Below are 18,948 nucleotides of genomic sequence, written 5' to 3'. Positions count from 1 at the left end.
TAGAAGTAGCCCAGCTTGAAAGGAGCCCCTAGCAAATAACCCCTGGGTTGAGCCTTTATGTTAACCCTCGCTTTATATTTCTTTTTCCTTTTTTCAACATGACTCAGCCAAACAATGTAGGAGATTACAATACAGACTTTGACTACGGAACTGTAGACGGTACTCAAACTCAGTCCCCCTTTGCCACGAGCGGACCCAATGAGGTAATTTTCATCTTCATTCTCATCTACTTCTAAAAAAAACAGTGTTAGGTGTTTTGGGAAATGGGAGCCAGGATGATTTTGCCCCAAGGAAGTATCTGGTATGAAATGACAAAAGACACAACCGCTCTCATGAAGTGATGTGTCTTTTGACTTTCCAAAAATGTCGCTGAGTGTTGCAGAACTGATGGACAGGGAAAGATGTTTGTTTCTTACTTAAAAGCTACAACCCACTTGTTCCACTAGAATCACCATGTAGATCCTAGGGATGCACTGCATGCTTAGAAATAATGCGGTGGACACTGAGGAGGTTATTCGTAGCTTTATGTCACGTCATACGTTTTTTGGCTAAGGCTGCACATGTTGTTAGTTCCTCTCATTAGACCCATTCAGACACTGCAAGTTAACTTAGTTGTTTAAAAATGTGTGGCATCTGGAAGTAATTGTGGGTTTAAAGTGTGAGTTTGTCTGGATGGTATCAATGAAAAACAAGCAAATGCCAAGCTCACTGTAATGTACATTAATATTATGACTAGAAAAGGACACATGCAACCCTTCTAATAGAAACCACTCAGACCTTTAGTGAAGAAACATGTGCACCATTACCAAGAGCCAATAATATGTATTGTATAAGTTAATGATGGCAGAGCCTGGCTCAGCCGATGGCACTTACAGTAAATGATAGTGGAGATTCTTTTTTTAAACAATATATGCCCTGTCCATCACATCTTGAGCTTGGTTTTGATCACTAGTTCTGCTAATTACTTCTAAAAGAACTATGATCACCAAGTCTAAAATCTCCTCACAGCCAGCTTTGAATGTGCATTGTCTACCGCAGTGTTTGACAAAGTGGATGTGATTCTACAGGTAATTTTGAATATATAATTTGGCAAGATGGGGTACTGCCAATAATTACTTTGTAACTGCATCTATTTTTGTTGCTTTCCAAAGCTAAACAATGATCAATTTGTAATGAATGGTGATTGTGGTTGCAGTACTTGTGCCAAATACAGAGTGCACCGGGGCTCAAACCATTTTCTATCCACACGGATTTGTTGACAATTTGCGTTGCACGTCTCTTGATGCACTCTGTAGATCTGCACAGCTGCTGCAATCTGATGATTCATGATATGTCCGTGAAAAATCGCTGCTTGTGTCATTTTCAGACACGTATTCTTTACTCTCTGCATCAGTAGTATGATGAGAAAGAAAAGAAGGCCGAGATCAAGTCTGTCTTGACATGAACACACTTTTGATTTTATTCAGGCATTACGGTAACACTTTATTCCTTTGAATTATAACGTGATGTGTGTTGTAGGGATTACTGATCTCACAGAGCATTCAGTATTTGTAACATATCCATCTTGGAAACATTTAACACCAGTTCTCTAAGATTGTCAATGCACATACTTAATCCAGTACATAATTAATAACATGATTCAGTACATAACAGTATATAGTTTAGCCCTTTGATTTTGGGTATATTCAAATTTTCTTCATTCCTCCAAGATAGCTCAAGATTGTAATTGTCGTTTGAGTAAATAAGGTGTTACCGTTGTTATTTAGAATAGCGTTTTCCGCATATAATGCTGAATATATTTTAAATTTGCTTTAATAACATCTAAAAGTAGACTATTTGCCTCACTTGCTTAACTAACATCCTTATTTCCTTGGTTGCTCACCATTACCTCCCCTCTTCGTCGGCCTGGGTAACACCTGGAAGGCTGTGGAGGAGGAGGATGTTTTTGGTGCGTATGTCACCGAGGCCGCTCCCGTTGCTCCGGAGCCCATTGTCCCGGAAACGGTGGACAACTTGGACACCGGTGCAGAATATGGCATTAAGGAATATGACCTAAAGGAGTATGATGATATGGACGGGGTTGACAACAGGTTGTATGATTACGGGACATATGATGAGTATGGCAGGGCCCGGCCCGAACCCACGGCAAACGAAGACGATGAGGTGGGGCCCGGGGTTGCTGCTGAAACTGACGTTTCTGGGAGCACCGTAAGTACCACACCCCTGGCCTGGTGACTGACGGGCGTGAGCATGAACGGCACGCATTATTAAACGTCTCTGTTTGTGTTATGGACTCACTCTTGCCTTCCGGTGCACGCCTTCCTTAGTTGGTTGCTTGGCAATGTGTCATTGACATGTTGAGTGTGGAGTCTTGCTGCTGTCTCACTGGTGTTCTATTGGTGGTTTAATGATTGACATCTATGGTAGGGACAATGCATGCAACTGTGTTTCCTTAGAGAGGGTGTAGCTGGTTTACCTTTTAATTTGGTAGATCTCATTCTGACATTATTCACACCCGCACATTTTTGTCTTCTTTCTTCAAACTTCCTCTTGCATTCAGTGAGTGTCGGCCCCAGCCTGCATACCACCCGTACATACCGCCCCCTCCTCCCCACCCACTCATCCCAGCAGTCGGATCAGATCCCTCCCTCTCTTCCTCTGCCCGCTTTAACAAGCAGCCTGTCTGTGACATATCCCTCCCTGTGTATGCTCAGCAATTAGCCCATAACTCATAGGCAGCTGTCTGCACAGTGCACACACACACTCTCACACAATAATCAAGGTGTTATTGCTTCTTTTCACTTCCCTCCCAAACTTTTGAACTCTGTCCTCTCCGACCAAACAACAGTCACAGCTAAATATTTAACATCCTTCTCTTCTCTTTGTCTTTATGTTTAGTCATTTTAGTCCCACTTCTGTTTAAATGTACCCGCTGTCAGGACATCATCACACATGATTTTGTGTGTGTGTGTACCTGTGGGTATTTTTACCATGTGAGGACAACGTTCTTCTACACCTATATACTAGTATTCCTCTAGGCACACACCCGCCCTCCACTCCTAATCCTCACCCCAACTGCTCCACCGTTACCCTCCAAACACAAAGAAATACAGAATGCAGCTGAACTAATTCACTGCCACTAATGAAATACATTTGTGTTCAACAATATATTATATTATAAATGATAGATATAATCCTTTGCAATGTTGCACAAAGATTAGAATGTGAAACCGTACATTGTAGGGCAATATCTCTTCATGCCTCTTTCTCTATATATCTTATCGATTTGTGTTATTTTGTGAGGTCTGCATGACAGCACCGTGGCAATGCAATGACAGCATTGCTCCATTTCAAGCACATGGAGGTCCGTGTACAACTAACATTTTGCTGGTTTGGTTTCATCATGTTATTTCACTTTCTGTTATTCTTGATTCACTGCCTCTGTAGCTACAGTAGATGCAACTGAATATGTGATTGTTCGAGCACTAACACACGTTCCTTTCACTGGCTGAACGGCCTCCTCCTCGTTCATCGTTGCTACTCACCTGTGGACTACAGCTGCTGTGTGAAGCGTGACGCCTCTGTTGCTGCTCTGTCACTACAGGTCGCTGGTGCCGGAGGAGCCTTTGGCCAGAAGGGAGACAAGGGCGAGCCGGCTGTCATTGAGCCTGTGAGTGATATAATCATGTCATTTTTGCTGAATTCATTACATTTACTTAGTGAGCTTTTCTCACTGCAAATGGTCTAAAACCAAGTTGACATGAAGTCAACTCCTGAACTACATTTCTACTGCTTTTTAAGACCCTTTATAAAGCTCTGGTCAAACACCCAAAAACTTGCAGCAGAATTTCCTCCCAAATGTGTTGACCTATCCTGACCCTGCTGTAGCACAGGACAGCGGTTGTGGTGTGAAACCATGTGTTTGTTTGTAAAGGGCATGCTGATCGAAGGACCACCAGGACCTTCTGGCCCATCTGTGAGTATATTGTTAAAAAGATATAAGTCTGCGTTGTGCATCTGAGGATAATTCATTTAATGAGCTTGTCTGCTGGTGGTGTGCTGACTGAGCTTTCTCTTTTTAGGGTCTTCCAGGTCCCTCGGGGCTACAAGGACCCCCGGGCCCCTCTGGAGATCCTGGTGACAGGGTGAGTTGTCATTTATGCCCCCCAAACAAGCGTGTAAGCACGCAGTGCAATAATCTAATAGGCAACAAAAAAGGGTTGAGTGTATACGTATTGATCAAATCATTGGCGAGGTGACCTGTCAGAGACTCTGTTACTATGACACATTATATTACATTTTGCTGCTGCATAGAACGGTTTTAGAAAGCCTTTTTACACCACGGCCACATAAGATCTGATTCTGCTTGGCAGGTGACCAATACGATTGTATATTGGGACTCTTCATATATTGTTTAGCAGTTCAACCATCATTATAAATCAGTGTGGAAACACTGCAGTAGCATTAGCAACAATATTTATGAACTGACTTTGCCTTAAATAGTAGAAGTCAATTTTAACACAGCCATGCTGTGAGAAGCTCCCTTAAGCACAGTAATGTACTCCAAAGTGTCTCAGTGTAGAACAGAATGGAGTCAGTGGAGGGAAGTTGGCTTGCTTGAGCTCCATCTCTGCCATTATTTTCACACTTTTAGTGCTTATGCATTATGGCATACTTCCTAAACACAGTGAGACCTTATAGATGCGAAAAGCAAGTGAGATTTAACCCATCATACGTGAATTATTATGGCCTCTTGAAACATTTGATCTGTTTCTCTTGGTGAAAGGTATCCATATTTAATGATTTAACGATTTGCTCTTTGGACTCCCTGTTCCACATACTTGTAACACGAACTCTCACACACAAACATGCTCACATGAATTAACGGAGACGGATGTTGGTTTTGGACTTGTAGACAGTAGCGTGGTTTAGAGATGGACAGGCCTCGTCTCTGTGTGCTGGAAGAGGAGGAGCACATGTTGATCAAACCAACAAACAGCACACCTCCAGCATGTACTGCTCCATCTGTGTGTTTCCTCATGTGTGGTGTGTGTGTGTGTGTGTGTGTGTGTGATTTTGAAAGTGTGTGGCTGTGTTTGTCTTTCCATCCATATCACTGCCACAACAGCGTATGTAGTGGCACAATTTAGGTGTCTCAACCAAAAGGATTCAGCCATGATGTTGCTAATCAGGCAATTAGCAACATCATGGCATACGTATGTATATGTTTGTACATTTATTTTACATTTTTTTGTAGCGATTTTCAGTGATCTACACCATCATAAATTCTTAAAAAGTCCGCCAAGATGTACATGTTATTACCAGTTATTAATTCAGATATTTAGATATGATAATATATACATAGCTATGTGATTTGTATTTTTTTTATTAATCACTGAGGATTCAACGAAGGAATAGGAAATCCAAATCTCCATCATCACGTAATCCTTTCAAATTTTTATTTTTTTCCTCCACATGTCACAGTTAATCTTACAAAGTTGATGATTTTGTGAATCTGGTGGCTTCTCTTCTGTATTACAGGGTCCTCCTGGTCGTTCTGGTCTGCCTGGTTCTGATGGTTTGGCAGGACCCCCTGGTACCATGCTGATGCTGCCAGTAAGTGATCAGAATAACGCAACAGAAGTACACACCAGCCACCTTGTATCATATAATTCCATAGTTTTACTAATTTTGAATAGTGCAGACAAACGTTTTTAATGTCCGTGTGTGTGTGTTTGTTCAACAGTTCCGTTTTGGTGGGGATGGTGAGAAGGGTCCAGTGGTTTCTGCCCAAGAAGCCCAAGCTCAGGCAATCCTTTCCCAGGCCAGAGTAAGTAGAAAAAGGTCATTTAAAAAAAAATCCACCAGGAAACCCCAAAAGCTGTGGACAAACCCCCCACCCTGCTCCCTACACACAGCTGTAGGGGGAAAGGAGGGGAGGGATGGGGTGGGGGGTGGGGGGGCTGGATTTTGTTGGCCTTGCAAGGCTAAAAGGAGACATGCCAAGCAGGCTGAAGACCAACAACATAAAAAGGCCACTTTAAACAGATGGGACAGACAGAAGAGACTGTTAAAAATACTTTAGGGGCTCTCGTCCTGCGGGTGGGCTGAACCAACAGGTGTAGAAAATATCTTTCTTGTATATATGTTGGAGAGGATGTGGGTGGATAGAGGGAAATCTGCACAATATCCCACATTAATTACACAGTCAGAGACCACAGTGAACACAGAGGTTAAGTGTGGAAATACATCTTTGAGTTTGCTGTACCATGAGAAAGCAGTTAGAGAATGTACAAAATGGAAATGGACCCAAAGGCATCACATACATTATAGTGAAATTATTGTCTTGCGTGTTTTGCTACGACAGATTTCTTACACAGCATGTGAGCAGATTGAGCAAGAAATGCATAGAAATTTAGAATTAAGAAGGCAAACTAGATATTGTGATTACAGATATGCAATGGGTGATTTTTTTTCAGTATGAAGCTGTACTGTGGAAAATAAAATGTATAAAGTATTGTTGGTGGTTATAATAGTCTTACATTTTATTGATTTGATTGTATTTTGTCATAAAGCCACATACACAAAACAATAACACTTGCTGGAGGAAGTAGCTCAGTCTGTGGGGTCTTGGCTTGGGAACCAGATGGTTGTCTGTTATGGAGTGTGGCCCGGTAGCTGACAGGTGTCAGTTTGCCTCCTGGGCAAGGCACCGGAACCCCAACCTGCATCCTAGGTGGATGGGTTAAATGCTTTGTGCTGTGGTGTGTACGATACAATGTGTGAGGAAAAAAAAGACTCGATTCAGCATGGAACATGGACATGCAAGAAGAAACATGCAACAAAATGGAAAATATATAGCATGTAAGAGAAACAAGGTGTATATTTGTATTTCAACGGCTGTACTGAACATAATTTGAATGGATTTCATTAAGTGGAATTTAACCTTGTTCTCGCCTGTGTTTCTGCCCTGCAGCTGGCTATGAGGGGACCCTCAGGGCCAATGGGGTTGACAGGAAGATCAGGGCCAGTGGTGAGTCTCCTTGTTTTGGTTGTTTGTAAGAATTTGTGCAATTTAACTTTTTGTGATTTCCATCATTTTATACGTGTAAAGTTGTCACATGCACACATGACATCCTTTCGAATCAACACTATGACACCAAAAGTTACAATTGCTCCAAGCTTGATGGTAAAGGTATTTCACCAATATTTCAAGAATAGCTTTGGAAATCAATGCTCTTGACAGCTCTGCATTGTCTGACAAAAACCATCTCAGTGTTTTCAGGTCAAATGAATTGGAAGAGACCAGAAACCTGGTTGCTTGTTTAAAAAAAGCGTTGTGTTGCATCAGCGGTTGGTGGCTCAGTGGCCACACTGCTTGACTGTTCTGTGCTACCAGTTGCCGAGCACATTTCACTCTGTTGTTGGTCCTCCCCCTCCTCCTTTCTCTCGGGCCTGTTGATACACGATCCACTATTTATCTGCAGGAGAAGGCCCTACGAACAACACAAAGAACCACCCTCTGTTTAATCTGCTCTTCTCAGGCTAAAGGCCGAGCACAACGATCAGAAATGATATTGCAATAAGCAGATACAAAGAGCAGTGGATGATATAAGGAATGTGTGGCTTTTATCTGTGTCTGTACCTCTCTAAAAGGTTTCCCCTCTTGATTGATTAAAACCCAGCTTTTCAGACTCTTCAAGCTATTTCAGGATTCTAAAATGTCTCTCTGTAATCACTAAATCACCAGCTCTACCTGCAGACAGACTACAGTATATGCCCCAAATCTCTCCGCTTTGACCCAACAATTTAGCAGTGCATGTTTAGAATTAAGCACAGTACATGCAGTGGTGTTAATTGCATGCCTTTTAACCTTAACACTATCAGGATAATTTTCCATCATTTTTAAAGCAGATTCTATTAATTCATATGCTAAAAACAAGCCTTAACCATCCAAATGAACAGCAGCTTGTGCCAGCTGCACATAATCCATTATTAGATATTAATTGTCATAGAGTCATGCTAGAATTCATAAGAATGTAAAGGATCTCATTGTCTTTGACTGGTATGAGCTACCTGGGAAGTGTGCATCTGTCGTAACAAGAATGTGTGGATTCATATTTCTTTCGATGAACACACAAAAAAATAAGTACATCTTGAGCTCAACACCGCCACCTGCTGTTTACTTTTCACACTTTTTGTATTCCACTCTCAGATAGCAAAGCTGCAAAGACGTGCATACAAAGTATTAATGTGTGTGTGCTCTCTGCAGGGTCTACCTGGTACTCTTGGATTGAAAGGTGATGGTGGAGACCATGGTCCTCAGGTGAGTATGAAGTGATGATGATGATGATGCGGATAAAATATCCTTCACCAGTTACTGAAGACCGACTCCCAGGTTATTAGTTCTTTGTCACTAAGTGGTCCTCGTTGGTCTGTAACAGGGTCCCCGTGGCATCCAAGGGTCTCCAGGACAAATTGGCAAGGCTGGCAAGAGGGTGAGTGAACTCAATGACCTGGTCCGCTCTCACTGTGTGTGTGTGTGTGTGTGTGTGTGTGTGTGCTCACATGTCTGTGTTTGTTGTTGTGTGAATGTTTGTACTTGGGGTCACTACTCAAATGCTGAGAGGCTTATTTCCAGACCAACAAACAATTGCTTGATATGTGCTTAAAGGCCTTCGCTGCCTCCAATCCTCGGATCAATGGAGCAGGCATTAAATCTGTCTGAAAATGCCAAAATGTTAAAACTAGCTGTGGATATGGGACACGATCGGTGTCAGGGTGCAGTCACTCTGCAGGGCCAAACATCGTGACCTCACTGATTACTAATAAACATAAACCAGTCATAAGCAAATTAGTAATAAGCTTGATTCATAGGTCAATTGTGAGCCGATAGCTGATTGTAATGTCACAAAGTGTGATAAAAGAATCACTTAGTGTAATAAATATGTAATCTACCCATCTACCGCTGTAGTGGACAAATCTTTCTCAGAATATACTGGCATCAGGCTTTATAGATGATTCCCAGTATTCGTTAGTTCCACCTCTTGATTTCCTAATTGATTTTGTTTGTATATTGCTGCTTTATATTCTTTATATTCTTTCAACAGTCTACTCAGTTGTTTACTTTTTCAAGAAATATTAAAAGTGTTTTTTTTACAGATATCTATATACGTTTTATTTGCACCATCCAACAAACCACCCGGACAAGACAAAAAAAGCAACGTGTCATTATCTTAAACATAGAAGGATTTTATAGAAGGTGTTTTGTCTTAAACTCACCTTACTAACTGTCTTCTACAACACATAAGCATTTATGTATATGCTTAATTGTTCTGCTCTGTTTCTAAGGGCCGTGCCGGAGCTGACGGGTCCCGTGGAATGCCCGGAGAGCCAGGCTCCAAGGTACCATATGCCATCACACAACGTTTCATGCTTATGTGACGAAGTACAAATGAGAAATTGAGTATTATTTTCTCAAAGCTTTGCTACGAGCGTACTGCAGCCCATGTTTAACTTTGACGCATGGTGATGTTGTGCGGTCCGGTGACATGCTCTGCTGTGTGTCGACACAGGGTGACAGAGGCTTCGATGGGCTGCCCGGACTGCCCGGTGAAAAGGGACACAGGGTGAGTACAGTGTGGTCGTCGTCAGCAGTTCAATTTGTCCAAATCATGTGTCAAAGTATTAAAGTTTCGATGTTCTTAAAATCTGCTTTTCTGTTGCCAATGCCACTGAATTGTCTTCTCAGATCACTGTTTACTGAGGCGGTTGCGTATCTTTTAGATGGCAAATGCTTTGGATGAAATAAATTTGGCTTCAGTCAGCGGTCAGAGATCATGTCATGAGGGGAATATCTGAACAAGAAGTTGTAATTTGTTTCACTCCACTAATGTACCTGCATTGTTAAGACTGACATGGAAACATGTAGCGGCAGCGTTGTAGTGAAGCCAGGTAGCCGTAGATCATATCTGATGCATTTCAAGTGTGTAGAATGAGCCGCACTTTATAAAAGTCCAATTGGAAGCAGAGATCACTTCATTGTGGAGGATAAGGAAATTAAAACGTTTTGTTTTATTATAAACCGCCTGAGCCTGATGAACTCTACTGGTTATTTTAAATCATACGTTTTAGATAATAAAGCGATATACAAGAATGACTAAACAGAAAAGGTTCAAAAGTAACCAACAATTTTCACACGAGTATGATTGAAATGTATAAATAAAGCATGAAATACAGCATAATAAGTCAGAATGATGCAGAATATGTCCAGTATGAATCACACATGTCACAAGCCTATGGCTGATTAAGGACAGTTACTAAATGAATGAATTGACCCACATCTGTGTCTCTTTATGTTCTCTTCTATCTCAGGGGGAGCTCGGGCCAATGGGACCCACGGGTGCCTCTGGAGAGGATGGACAGAGAGTAAGTACTTCCTCTTTCAACCTAAACCCTGAATGAATTTGAAGAAAATTGCACTCAACTGAGGTGAACCACTATTGTTCAGTTACATCAGAGGTGGTCTCAGCCCTCGGGCAGCATCAGCTGGGCGTAAACTTATCAACTGGGAAGGAGGAGGGTTTGTGTTTAACCTTTACTCCCCATGAAACTAACTACCCCACGCTACCTTCCACCTCCGCCCTCAGGCGGTTACTACATTCAACAATGTTTGGTTAGGTTGAGATTAAGCCCTCGCTAATACAGGCTTCTGAGAGCTTACGATTATAGGTGGTGATAGATAGTTAATGTTTCAGTCAAAGATGCCAGTGTTTACCTCAGATTGTATTTGTTGAAATTACAGAGCATGAATTACAGAACCCCTCCGATGAAGAGTCTGATTTGTGTCATTTCCTTCCCTCAGGGCGAGGATGGAGAGATCGGGCCCAGAGGATTAGCTGGCGAGAGTGTAAGGCTGCTGTTGGTTTTTGTTTCATCAAGATATCCCAAACATATGGGGTTCCAACATGTTGCAACAATATTCTCCTAATCCTTGCTTTGCAAGTGATCTCTGATGTCTGATCTCTCTTTGACAAAAAGTATCCACCAGAGGACACGATTGCCCCGCTGAAAATGATTCCTCATTGTTCTCAGCATAGAATGTAAATCATTGCTTCTCATTCTTCACAGGGTCCTAGAGGTTTGCTGGGACCTCGTGGTTCTCCTGGACCCCCTGGATCTCCTGTACGTACCGTTACCTTTATTACCCTTATGTCTGATTTTAGTTTGTGTGTGAATAAAGGTAACATGGGTCTTTTCTGACTTGTCCTTCGCAGGGTGTTGCTGGGGTTGACGGGCCTCCTGGTGCCAAAGGAAACATGGTATGAGCTAAACGTTCTCCTACTAAACTGACTTATATATCAGCTCCTAAGGCTGCAGAGTTTTAGGAGGTTGTCTGAGCCGTACACTACTGTTTCTATAACTTTGCACTGTCTCGGTTAGGAAGAAGCACTTGTTCAAACTAGAACCGTTCAAATGAAGCATGTTTACGCGCCATCATAGTTTATGCTGTTTGTAGGCAGAAGGTTGGATGGAACCCACCTGATTGTTTGACAATGACAATAATTTGTGTAATTCAAGTGGCAGTATTTGGGACAGAGGATGACTCGGGGACTAGTGTTTGGTTTTGACAGACTCCACCTTTTTTCAGGGACCACAAGGAGAACCGGGCCCACCCGGGCAGCAGGGAATCCCCGGAACACAGGTAAACGAATCTATCATGCACCCGTGACACCTGATGACAACGGCAAAGACAGAGTGCAGTGTTGATGCATGCGCCATGATGTGTTAATGCAGTGCAGTGGCCACAGACACACTTGTTTTAGGCCTTATTGCTTCCTTGTGTCACCCACCACAAGCTCCACACACAGAGGAAAACCCCCTCGGAAAGGGGAATGTTTCGGGGTTGGTGCAGTTGAAAGCATCTTATTCATGTTGGTGGAATTCCTGCAAAGCTGCCACACCTGTTGGAGCAAGCTTCAGTGCCTCAAATTACCCCTGCAACACACACACACATGCACACACACACACACACACACACCTAAAAAGGCATATATAGAAACACAAATATTTAAGTGCACGCAGTACCACACGCATGCTAGATGCTAATATGCCTACAGACCCCTCTCGTTACGCACACACACACACACAACCCTCTACTTCTATACTTGTGAGGACACTCATTGAGATAATGCATGTCCATTCTCTAGCCTCTTACCCGAACCTCACAGGCTGATACCAACTCTAACCCACACCCACACCACATGTTATCCTAAACCTTAGAACCAAGTCTGAACCCTCCAACAGGCCTTTGAAGGACCGTCTGAAGGAGAGGACTGGCCAACAGGTCTTGACTTTGAAAAATGTCCTCACTCTCACGGTTTAAAGCTCACATTGGTTCTCACAAAGACAGCTGTACAAGGACAAACACACACACACACACACACACACAGACACACACACACACACACACACACACACACACACACACACACAAAGGTACCAGCTTGACAATCCCTCACTTGCTCAACTATTTACAACTCCAACAAAGTCTTCAGTTTCTAGTGTGTGTGTCTATGTGTGTGTGTGTGTTAAAGCATGCTTGTTGTTGCCGTAGCAACATACTCTCATTTCTATGTGGCTCTGTCTCACAGGGTCTTCCTGGTCCTCAAGGCCCCATCGGACCACCTGGTGAAAAAGTACGTGACCCTTTTTTTTTGTAATTGTTTTGTGGAAAACGTACATAGAAAATTCAAGCACAATAAGAAAAATCAGTCAATCGCAAGAAAGTATTGAGTAGCCGAAGTTAATGAATAATCTACCTTTAAAAACTGTGGTTTAGTTTCTTGATTTCTGTGGGTTTTAGATCGTGCTAACTTTTGGCTTTTCTCATTAAGTATCAAGACGAAATGTAGATGTTTTAGTGAAGTCAAGTCAATGTTATTTATAATGTCCCAAATCACTAAACCACTCATTTGTATGAAATAGAGCTGGTCATTGTGTCTTTGTTCTGCTTTTTAACCTAAACTGAACACGTGTAGTGAAATCATTTGATTAGGCTAAATTAAATCTCTTACACCAACTTCAGGCAACAAATGAAAGGTCATAAAATCTCCAGATACTCTGACTCTGAGAATTCTTATTTGTAACCTCTGATCTTTTTTTTCCTCCATACAGGGACCTCACGGCAGGTCGGGGTTGCCTGGATTACCCGGAGCTGATGGGCCTCCTGTGCGTGCTCTTATCACCTATATACGTACATACAGTATATCAGTATAACACACACACACAGAAACATGATTCCACTTTACTTCCACCAAAACCTCACCACTAAACTATTGTTTCGGAAACTCTTGTAAATTGTATTTGATACTACAAACACATAGACACATCGACAACTCAACATGATATAAAAGACTGCTTTGAGGGATTTAGTGAAGTGGTGGATGTAGAGGTTCTTCAACCCGGGACTCCCAACACAGAGCCGACCTGTATATGACCTTTTAAACCAGATCTGATGACCTGTGATATCCTCATAAAACTGTTACACGGGATGCAGGTCAGGTAGTATGTGACGTTGTCTACTCTACAGCCAGTCCTGCAGTTTCAAACACTTCTCAGCTTACAAGTCGCTGGACACTTGAAATCATGAAGGGAACAGTTTATAAACAAGAAATGACATTGATTATATTAATATCATTTTATTTGGGTTAGTTTAAATCTTGATATCCCCGTCTAAAAATGTAACCAGCTGCATAATACTGCATTTTAGAATTTAAACATTTGTGTCAACATAGTTGATATTCTATTGAGCAACAAAAGCGGATACGCTGTTTTGATCGGTTTGCCCTTTTGGTGTACGACACACACACACGGAGCCTTTTTGTGAAACACTGCGGAACTGTGCCTCAGAAAATCTCTCGAGGCGAAGAAATATAAGAAATGTGCCTTTTGAGTTTTGTTATTCTAGCCCTGCAGTAGCTCATGTCATTCCTCCCTTTCTGCCCTCGCTAGGAGAGGTGTGTAAATTCAAGGAGCAGGCAGCCCCTTAGTTGCCCTCAGGCCCCAGAGCCGAGTGATTTACAGCCTTCTGCCTCAACCTCACACCTCGGATTGGAAGTGCCAGGTGTTTGCGCGCTAAAGGTTTCCATATATGTGTGTGTGTGTGTGAAGGTGTGTTTCAAGCCGTTTGTATGGGCATGTCTACCTGCCCCCCATCACTCTGACACCACCATTGGCCACCACACAAGTGTCTTCCACATAAAGAAACAGGGAAAAACCTGCGTTGTTTGGGTGAATCAGACAAAAGGCTGCAGTTATTTACCATGTTTTATGTGGGTCCAACGCGGCTCCGCTCTGGTTTCAAAAGGCATATGAAGGTTTCTCTTTATGAAGGTTGCTTCTTTGTGAGCTTTAACAAAGACATGCTCATAAGTTGGCCGAAGCCTTTGTGAGAAGTTAGCTCATCCCTCGGCTCTCATTCTCATATATGTTTGTTGCTTTTGCAAAGCCTTCGAGAGCAGGACAACACAAACCTGACCCCCCCCCCCCCCCCCTGTAGATAATGATGCCAATGCCAATTCACAGATACAGATGCTTCTACATCACACATTGTAGCATCAACTAGCTGAATAACAAACATGTGTTCACACTGTGTTGAGTGTTTAGTTTATAAAACACTATTGTAACAAAGCACTTTTAATCACTTTGTGAACGCTTCTTTCACAGGGTCATCCTGGTAAGGAGGGTCCACCTGGAGAGAAAGGAGCCCTGGTAGGTGTATTTATGAAGGATTTGACTCATTTGGGTGAGATATGTATTTATAATGTGTGTTTGATGCAGTAGAAAACTACCAACATGACTAAAAGTAGTGTTTAAAATACAAAATGTACAGTAAGTCCTTTATATGTACTCCAAAGGTAAGTCTTGTCTGCATGTAATCTAAAAGGACACGAGGATCACTTCACGTGTTTGTCTACATAGACACATTCAGAAGCGTCGCCATGTGCCTTTTAGTTTTACTTCACCAACTAGGATGTACATTTAACCAACTATCTCGACAACACAAGTGATAATAATGTGGTTAGCTGTCAAAGGAAAAATAACATATTTTTGACATTATAAATTGTATGTTTTTCATTAATGAAGTTAAGATTCTCTAATTACGTATGTGTTTTTGTGTGATTGTCATTTGACTTTCATAGTGTCAGTAAAGATAATAATTTAGAGCCAGTGATAAATAGTTTTCTTTGCATTTGGCTCAAGAAATATGTCGTCAGGCAATAATATTTAATTGAACGCTGAGTTTTATGAGTTTTATTTTTAATGTTTACCAGTGGACAGTTTCTGATACAATTATAATAGAGAGCCTTTGTAATGTACAGCACAGTTAATTCAAGACTAAGTATTTACATTAGTCAATGTATTGGAAAATATAATTAGTAACCTCAATTGAGCTATATCCTTCATAATCTCCTAAATTGCAGTAACTAGAATAAATGTATCATTTAATGTATTTATACGGTAATGTGCTACATCCCGTCTGTGAACACCTCCACCTTCCTCACTGAAACGCATTCACTATCATAACCGTGCTCTGTTTGACTCTCCAGGGTCCCTCAGGTCCACAGGGGCCTATCGGTTATCCCGGCCCTCGTGGTGTCAAGGTACGCTTTCAGTTCAGGTCAATCAAATGCCCACATGATCAGCCGTATTTACTATTCCTCACCAGATAAAGTCCATCTTTTAATATATTGAATTGCATTCTGTTATGTCTGTAATGCTGTTATTATCTCTCTGTCCTGTCCAATAGGGTGCTGATGGTGTCCGTGGTCTCAAGGGAGGCAAGGGAGAGAAGGTAAAAACTTCTTAAAATGCTAATTCCACATCATTTTTTCAATGCACCTCCCAGATTATAGCCACTTAGCAGCCCCAACAGGATACGAATCATATCAATCAATAGCATAGCGATCCGATTAAGATCTCTAGCTTGTGTTGGAAGTGCTGTTGTACTTTGACAAGTTGAATCAACAGACTACAGTTTAAACGTGCTTTGCAAATACCGTATGTTTGTCCAAACTTCACTCACTTCGTGATGAAGGTGAAGACAGCAAAATAAAGTTTGGGAACAGAACCGTAAATATATTCACGTCACAGATGTTCTGTCTGTAACGGCGGCTGTCTACCTGTCCTTCCAACTTTGTTTTTGGCTCTTTTGAGCCGGAGTGATCGGCTGCTGCAGCCTGAAAGAACCACGCAGAGGTCAGTCGATAGCCATCTTCAGTGGAGACAGAGCCTTTCTTGGAGTGACCCTCAATCAGTTGTTGAATGTAAAGCTGTCATGCTCGAGGCTTTTGGTTTCAAAGAACACTGCAATCCATCTCAAGCACTTTTGAAGTGTGCGACCGTGTGTTTCGCCGTGTCGAATTTAAACTAAGCTGCCTTTTTAATTAATATGCATGACATTTATTTGAGATCAACACAGTTATCCAGCTGTATGAAAGCCATTGTCTGACTGAGGGGTGTTGTTCTCACTACAATGAAAAGTATTCATATCATTGTTCTTATTTTTTTGGGAATCATTGAATTATTTATACTGTAGCAAGATATTCCAAAGCCAAACCTTGAGGAGAAGGGGTTTGTTATGAATAAAGGATGCTCCTTACCTCAGGTGTGTGTTTGTGTGTGTGTGTGTGTGTGTGTGTGTGTGGTGTTCGTGATGCGAGTTGCTGGTAACAGACATGCTCAGTGCTGCATTATGCATCAGATAGGGTTGAAAACATGGACAAGTGACAGACCAGAGAGAGAAAGTGCAGAAGAAAAGAGACAGAGATCCTGCTGAAGTCCACAGTGCCCCTCAGTGTCCATTGGATTATAGTTATGAACTTTGGCTCAATCTCCATTCAATGGTTTGCTGAAAAATGTTTTTTAAAATGTTGTATCTGATCATCAAATGTAATGTATTACGTCAATATGTTCCAAATACCTCAAATCAGTTGCTGCAGGTGCTAAACATAGAAAGCACAGCCCAACAGCTCAACAGTTCTTTGCTGATGCTGTTCCACGATCTGGCCAGCAGGCAGCAGCATCAATCCTGTGGTTCACAGAGTGAACAGAGAACGTCAGGAGACTTAATAATAAGTTCCCCAGTGAAACGAGGAAAATATTCCATTTTAATGTCTCTCAGTCGGAAATAAACAAATGCCTTAAATAACAATATAATGATGTAAAGGAATGATTGCTGGCAAATGCAAAACTTGTTTTTGTCTCATTTTAGGGCGAGGATGGTTTCCCAGGTTTCAAGGGAGACATGGGAATCAAAGGAGACCGGGTGAGGACCACCATCTGTCATCAAACTAACTTCCTACATGTCCAGTCAGATCGTTAGTCTTTACATGGAGGCAGCTGCCGTACATACGTGAACGTCTCTGTATGTCTTTGGGTTGTAGGGTGAGCTTGGCATGATTGGGTCCCGTGGAGAGGACGGTCCTGAGGGTCCCAAAGGCCGATCTGGCCCCAACGGAGACTCGGGTCCCCTTGGTCCTGCTGGAGAAAAGGTATTAGGGCTCAATGATCAAGGGTGTTAAAAAGCCAATACATGAATCATGTGTTTTTGAATGAATCTCAATGTGCTGAAGTTGTGTTGCTGGGCTGATGACTTGTGCTGTTAATGTCTCTCAGGGTAAACTGGGTGTTCCAGGATTGCCAGGTTATCCAGGAAGACAAGGACCCAAGGTAACAACAATACTGCACCAGTATGCTCTGTGATCAGAGCTGTGAAGACATCACAGTGATTGCTGTACACTGGCACAACACAACAAACCAAAACGTCCCCGCCGGGCAGCCTGACGATTTCACATGAAATGGATTTACCATAAATAGAATTATTAGAAACTGTTCACATTGAAAACACGTAGATTTTAAAGATAAACCGTCTTAGTGCAGAACCAGTAGAGCGTGACAGAAGATGAGTGTTAACGGCATTCCTGGGGAGCATGAGGGCTTTAGTGCTGATCATTTATCTAATACATGTTATAAACGCTGGTCTGATGACACGTTTTGGAATGAAGCGTGCCCTCTTTCTTTCTTAAGGATGGTTCCTGCAGAAATGTTGGTACCACTTTTTAATAAAGCGCAAATTACAAAGGGAATATAAGTAGTAACTAATTGCTTTATCAATGAGTAATTAATGTCATTTAATAATGCTTTAATTAAAGATTACTATATTCCATTTACTAAGAACGGCTTTTGATTTGCCAGGTTAATAAAAACACCACCTGGCTTGTATTTATCCTCCAATCTGAAAACATCATGAACTAAATGAATAAGTAAATCAAAGCTCTACAAACGCTTATAACACATAATGTAGTGAACATAATCGAGCATTCCTTCCTTCCGTTTGGAGGAAGTTATGGTTTGTCATTGATTACATTTGTATTGAATGTCCCCAATGCAACGTGTGGTGCAGAATGGGAAAGCTGCTTTTTAATCCTCTAATAACAGAGTTTGCCTAAAGAAAAAAATCACGTCACCTTGTCTTGTGTTTACGGGGTCTTGTGCTATAAGCCTTTTGTTTTGTTTTAAAATCCGACTCTCTCTCTTTGTATGTGCGTGTTTCCCACATAATCATATAAGTTTAGAGAATTTGCCCCAGAAACGTCCTCTAGTCTGCTAGCTTGATTCACACTGTAGAGACACCAGAGTGGGGAAACATTTTACATTTAGAATGTTTTTGGTGATTTTTCTGTAAAACTTTCACTTCACAGGAATATTGAGAATGTGTTTTACAATTTAAAGAAGTTCATTGAATTAAATAGTGCTGCTCAAGTGAAAAAACGGTTACGGTCGTGGAAGTGATCAGTTTTGTATTCTAAAACGTGTGAAAAATTCATAAAATTTGATATAAGGGCCATTGTGTTAACCGTGTGAAACTACAGTGTAGCTATCAAA

General features: G+C 41.7%; 1 protein-coding gene across 2 annotated transcripts in view; it reads left to right on the top strand.

Annotated features, from left to right (window-relative positions):
* Nucleotides 1–18,948, top strand: part of col11a1a (collagen, type XI, alpha 1a) — a gene marked incomplete at both ends in the record, with an annotated part of 73,184 nt that overhangs the window by 18,220 nt on the left and 36,016 nt on the right. For both annotated transcript variants that reach the window (XM_079181199.1, XM_079181198.1), the window contains 25 exons: nucleotides 108–203; nucleotides 1,924–2,208; nucleotides 3,605–3,670; nucleotides 3,935–3,976; nucleotides 4,083–4,145; nucleotides 5,542–5,616; nucleotides 5,747–5,830; nucleotides 6,977–7,033; nucleotides 8,273–8,326; nucleotides 8,445–8,498; nucleotides 9,352–9,405; nucleotides 9,576–9,629; nucleotides 10,375–10,428; nucleotides 10,865–10,909; nucleotides 11,131–11,184; nucleotides 11,277–11,321; nucleotides 11,651–11,704; nucleotides 12,654–12,698; nucleotides 13,177–13,230; nucleotides 14,728–14,772; nucleotides 15,612–15,665; nucleotides 15,812–15,856; nucleotides 17,276–17,329; nucleotides 17,448–17,555; nucleotides 17,680–17,733. In XM_079181199.1, the coding sequence (XP_079037325.1) occupies nucleotides 108–203; nucleotides 1,924–2,208; nucleotides 3,605–3,670; nucleotides 3,935–3,976; nucleotides 4,083–4,145; nucleotides 5,542–5,616; nucleotides 5,747–5,830; nucleotides 6,977–7,033; nucleotides 8,273–8,326; nucleotides 8,445–8,498; nucleotides 9,352–9,405; nucleotides 9,576–9,629; nucleotides 10,375–10,428; nucleotides 10,865–10,909; nucleotides 11,131–11,184; nucleotides 11,277–11,321; nucleotides 11,651–11,704; nucleotides 12,654–12,698; nucleotides 13,177–13,230; nucleotides 14,728–14,772; nucleotides 15,612–15,665; nucleotides 15,812–15,856; nucleotides 17,276–17,329; nucleotides 17,448–17,555; nucleotides 17,680–17,733 (1,695 nt within the window). The remainder of the gene's footprint in view (nucleotides 1–107; nucleotides 204–1,923; nucleotides 2,209–3,604; nucleotides 3,671–3,934; nucleotides 3,977–4,082; nucleotides 4,146–5,541; nucleotides 5,617–5,746; nucleotides 5,831–6,976; nucleotides 7,034–8,272; nucleotides 8,327–8,444; nucleotides 8,499–9,351; nucleotides 9,406–9,575; nucleotides 9,630–10,374; nucleotides 10,429–10,864; nucleotides 10,910–11,130; nucleotides 11,185–11,276; nucleotides 11,322–11,650; nucleotides 11,705–12,653; nucleotides 12,699–13,176; nucleotides 13,231–14,727; nucleotides 14,773–15,611; nucleotides 15,666–15,811; nucleotides 15,857–17,275; nucleotides 17,330–17,447; nucleotides 17,556–17,679; nucleotides 17,734–18,948) is intronic.

The sequence above is a fragment of the Pholis gunnellus genome (genome assembly GCF_910591455.1).
Source record: "Pholis gunnellus genome assembly, chromosome: 20".
NCBI classification, from domain to species: Eukaryota; Metazoa; Chordata; class Actinopteri; order Perciformes; family Pholidae; genus Pholis; species Pholis gunnellus.
This window is presented reverse-complemented; position numbering and strand designations above follow the sequence as displayed.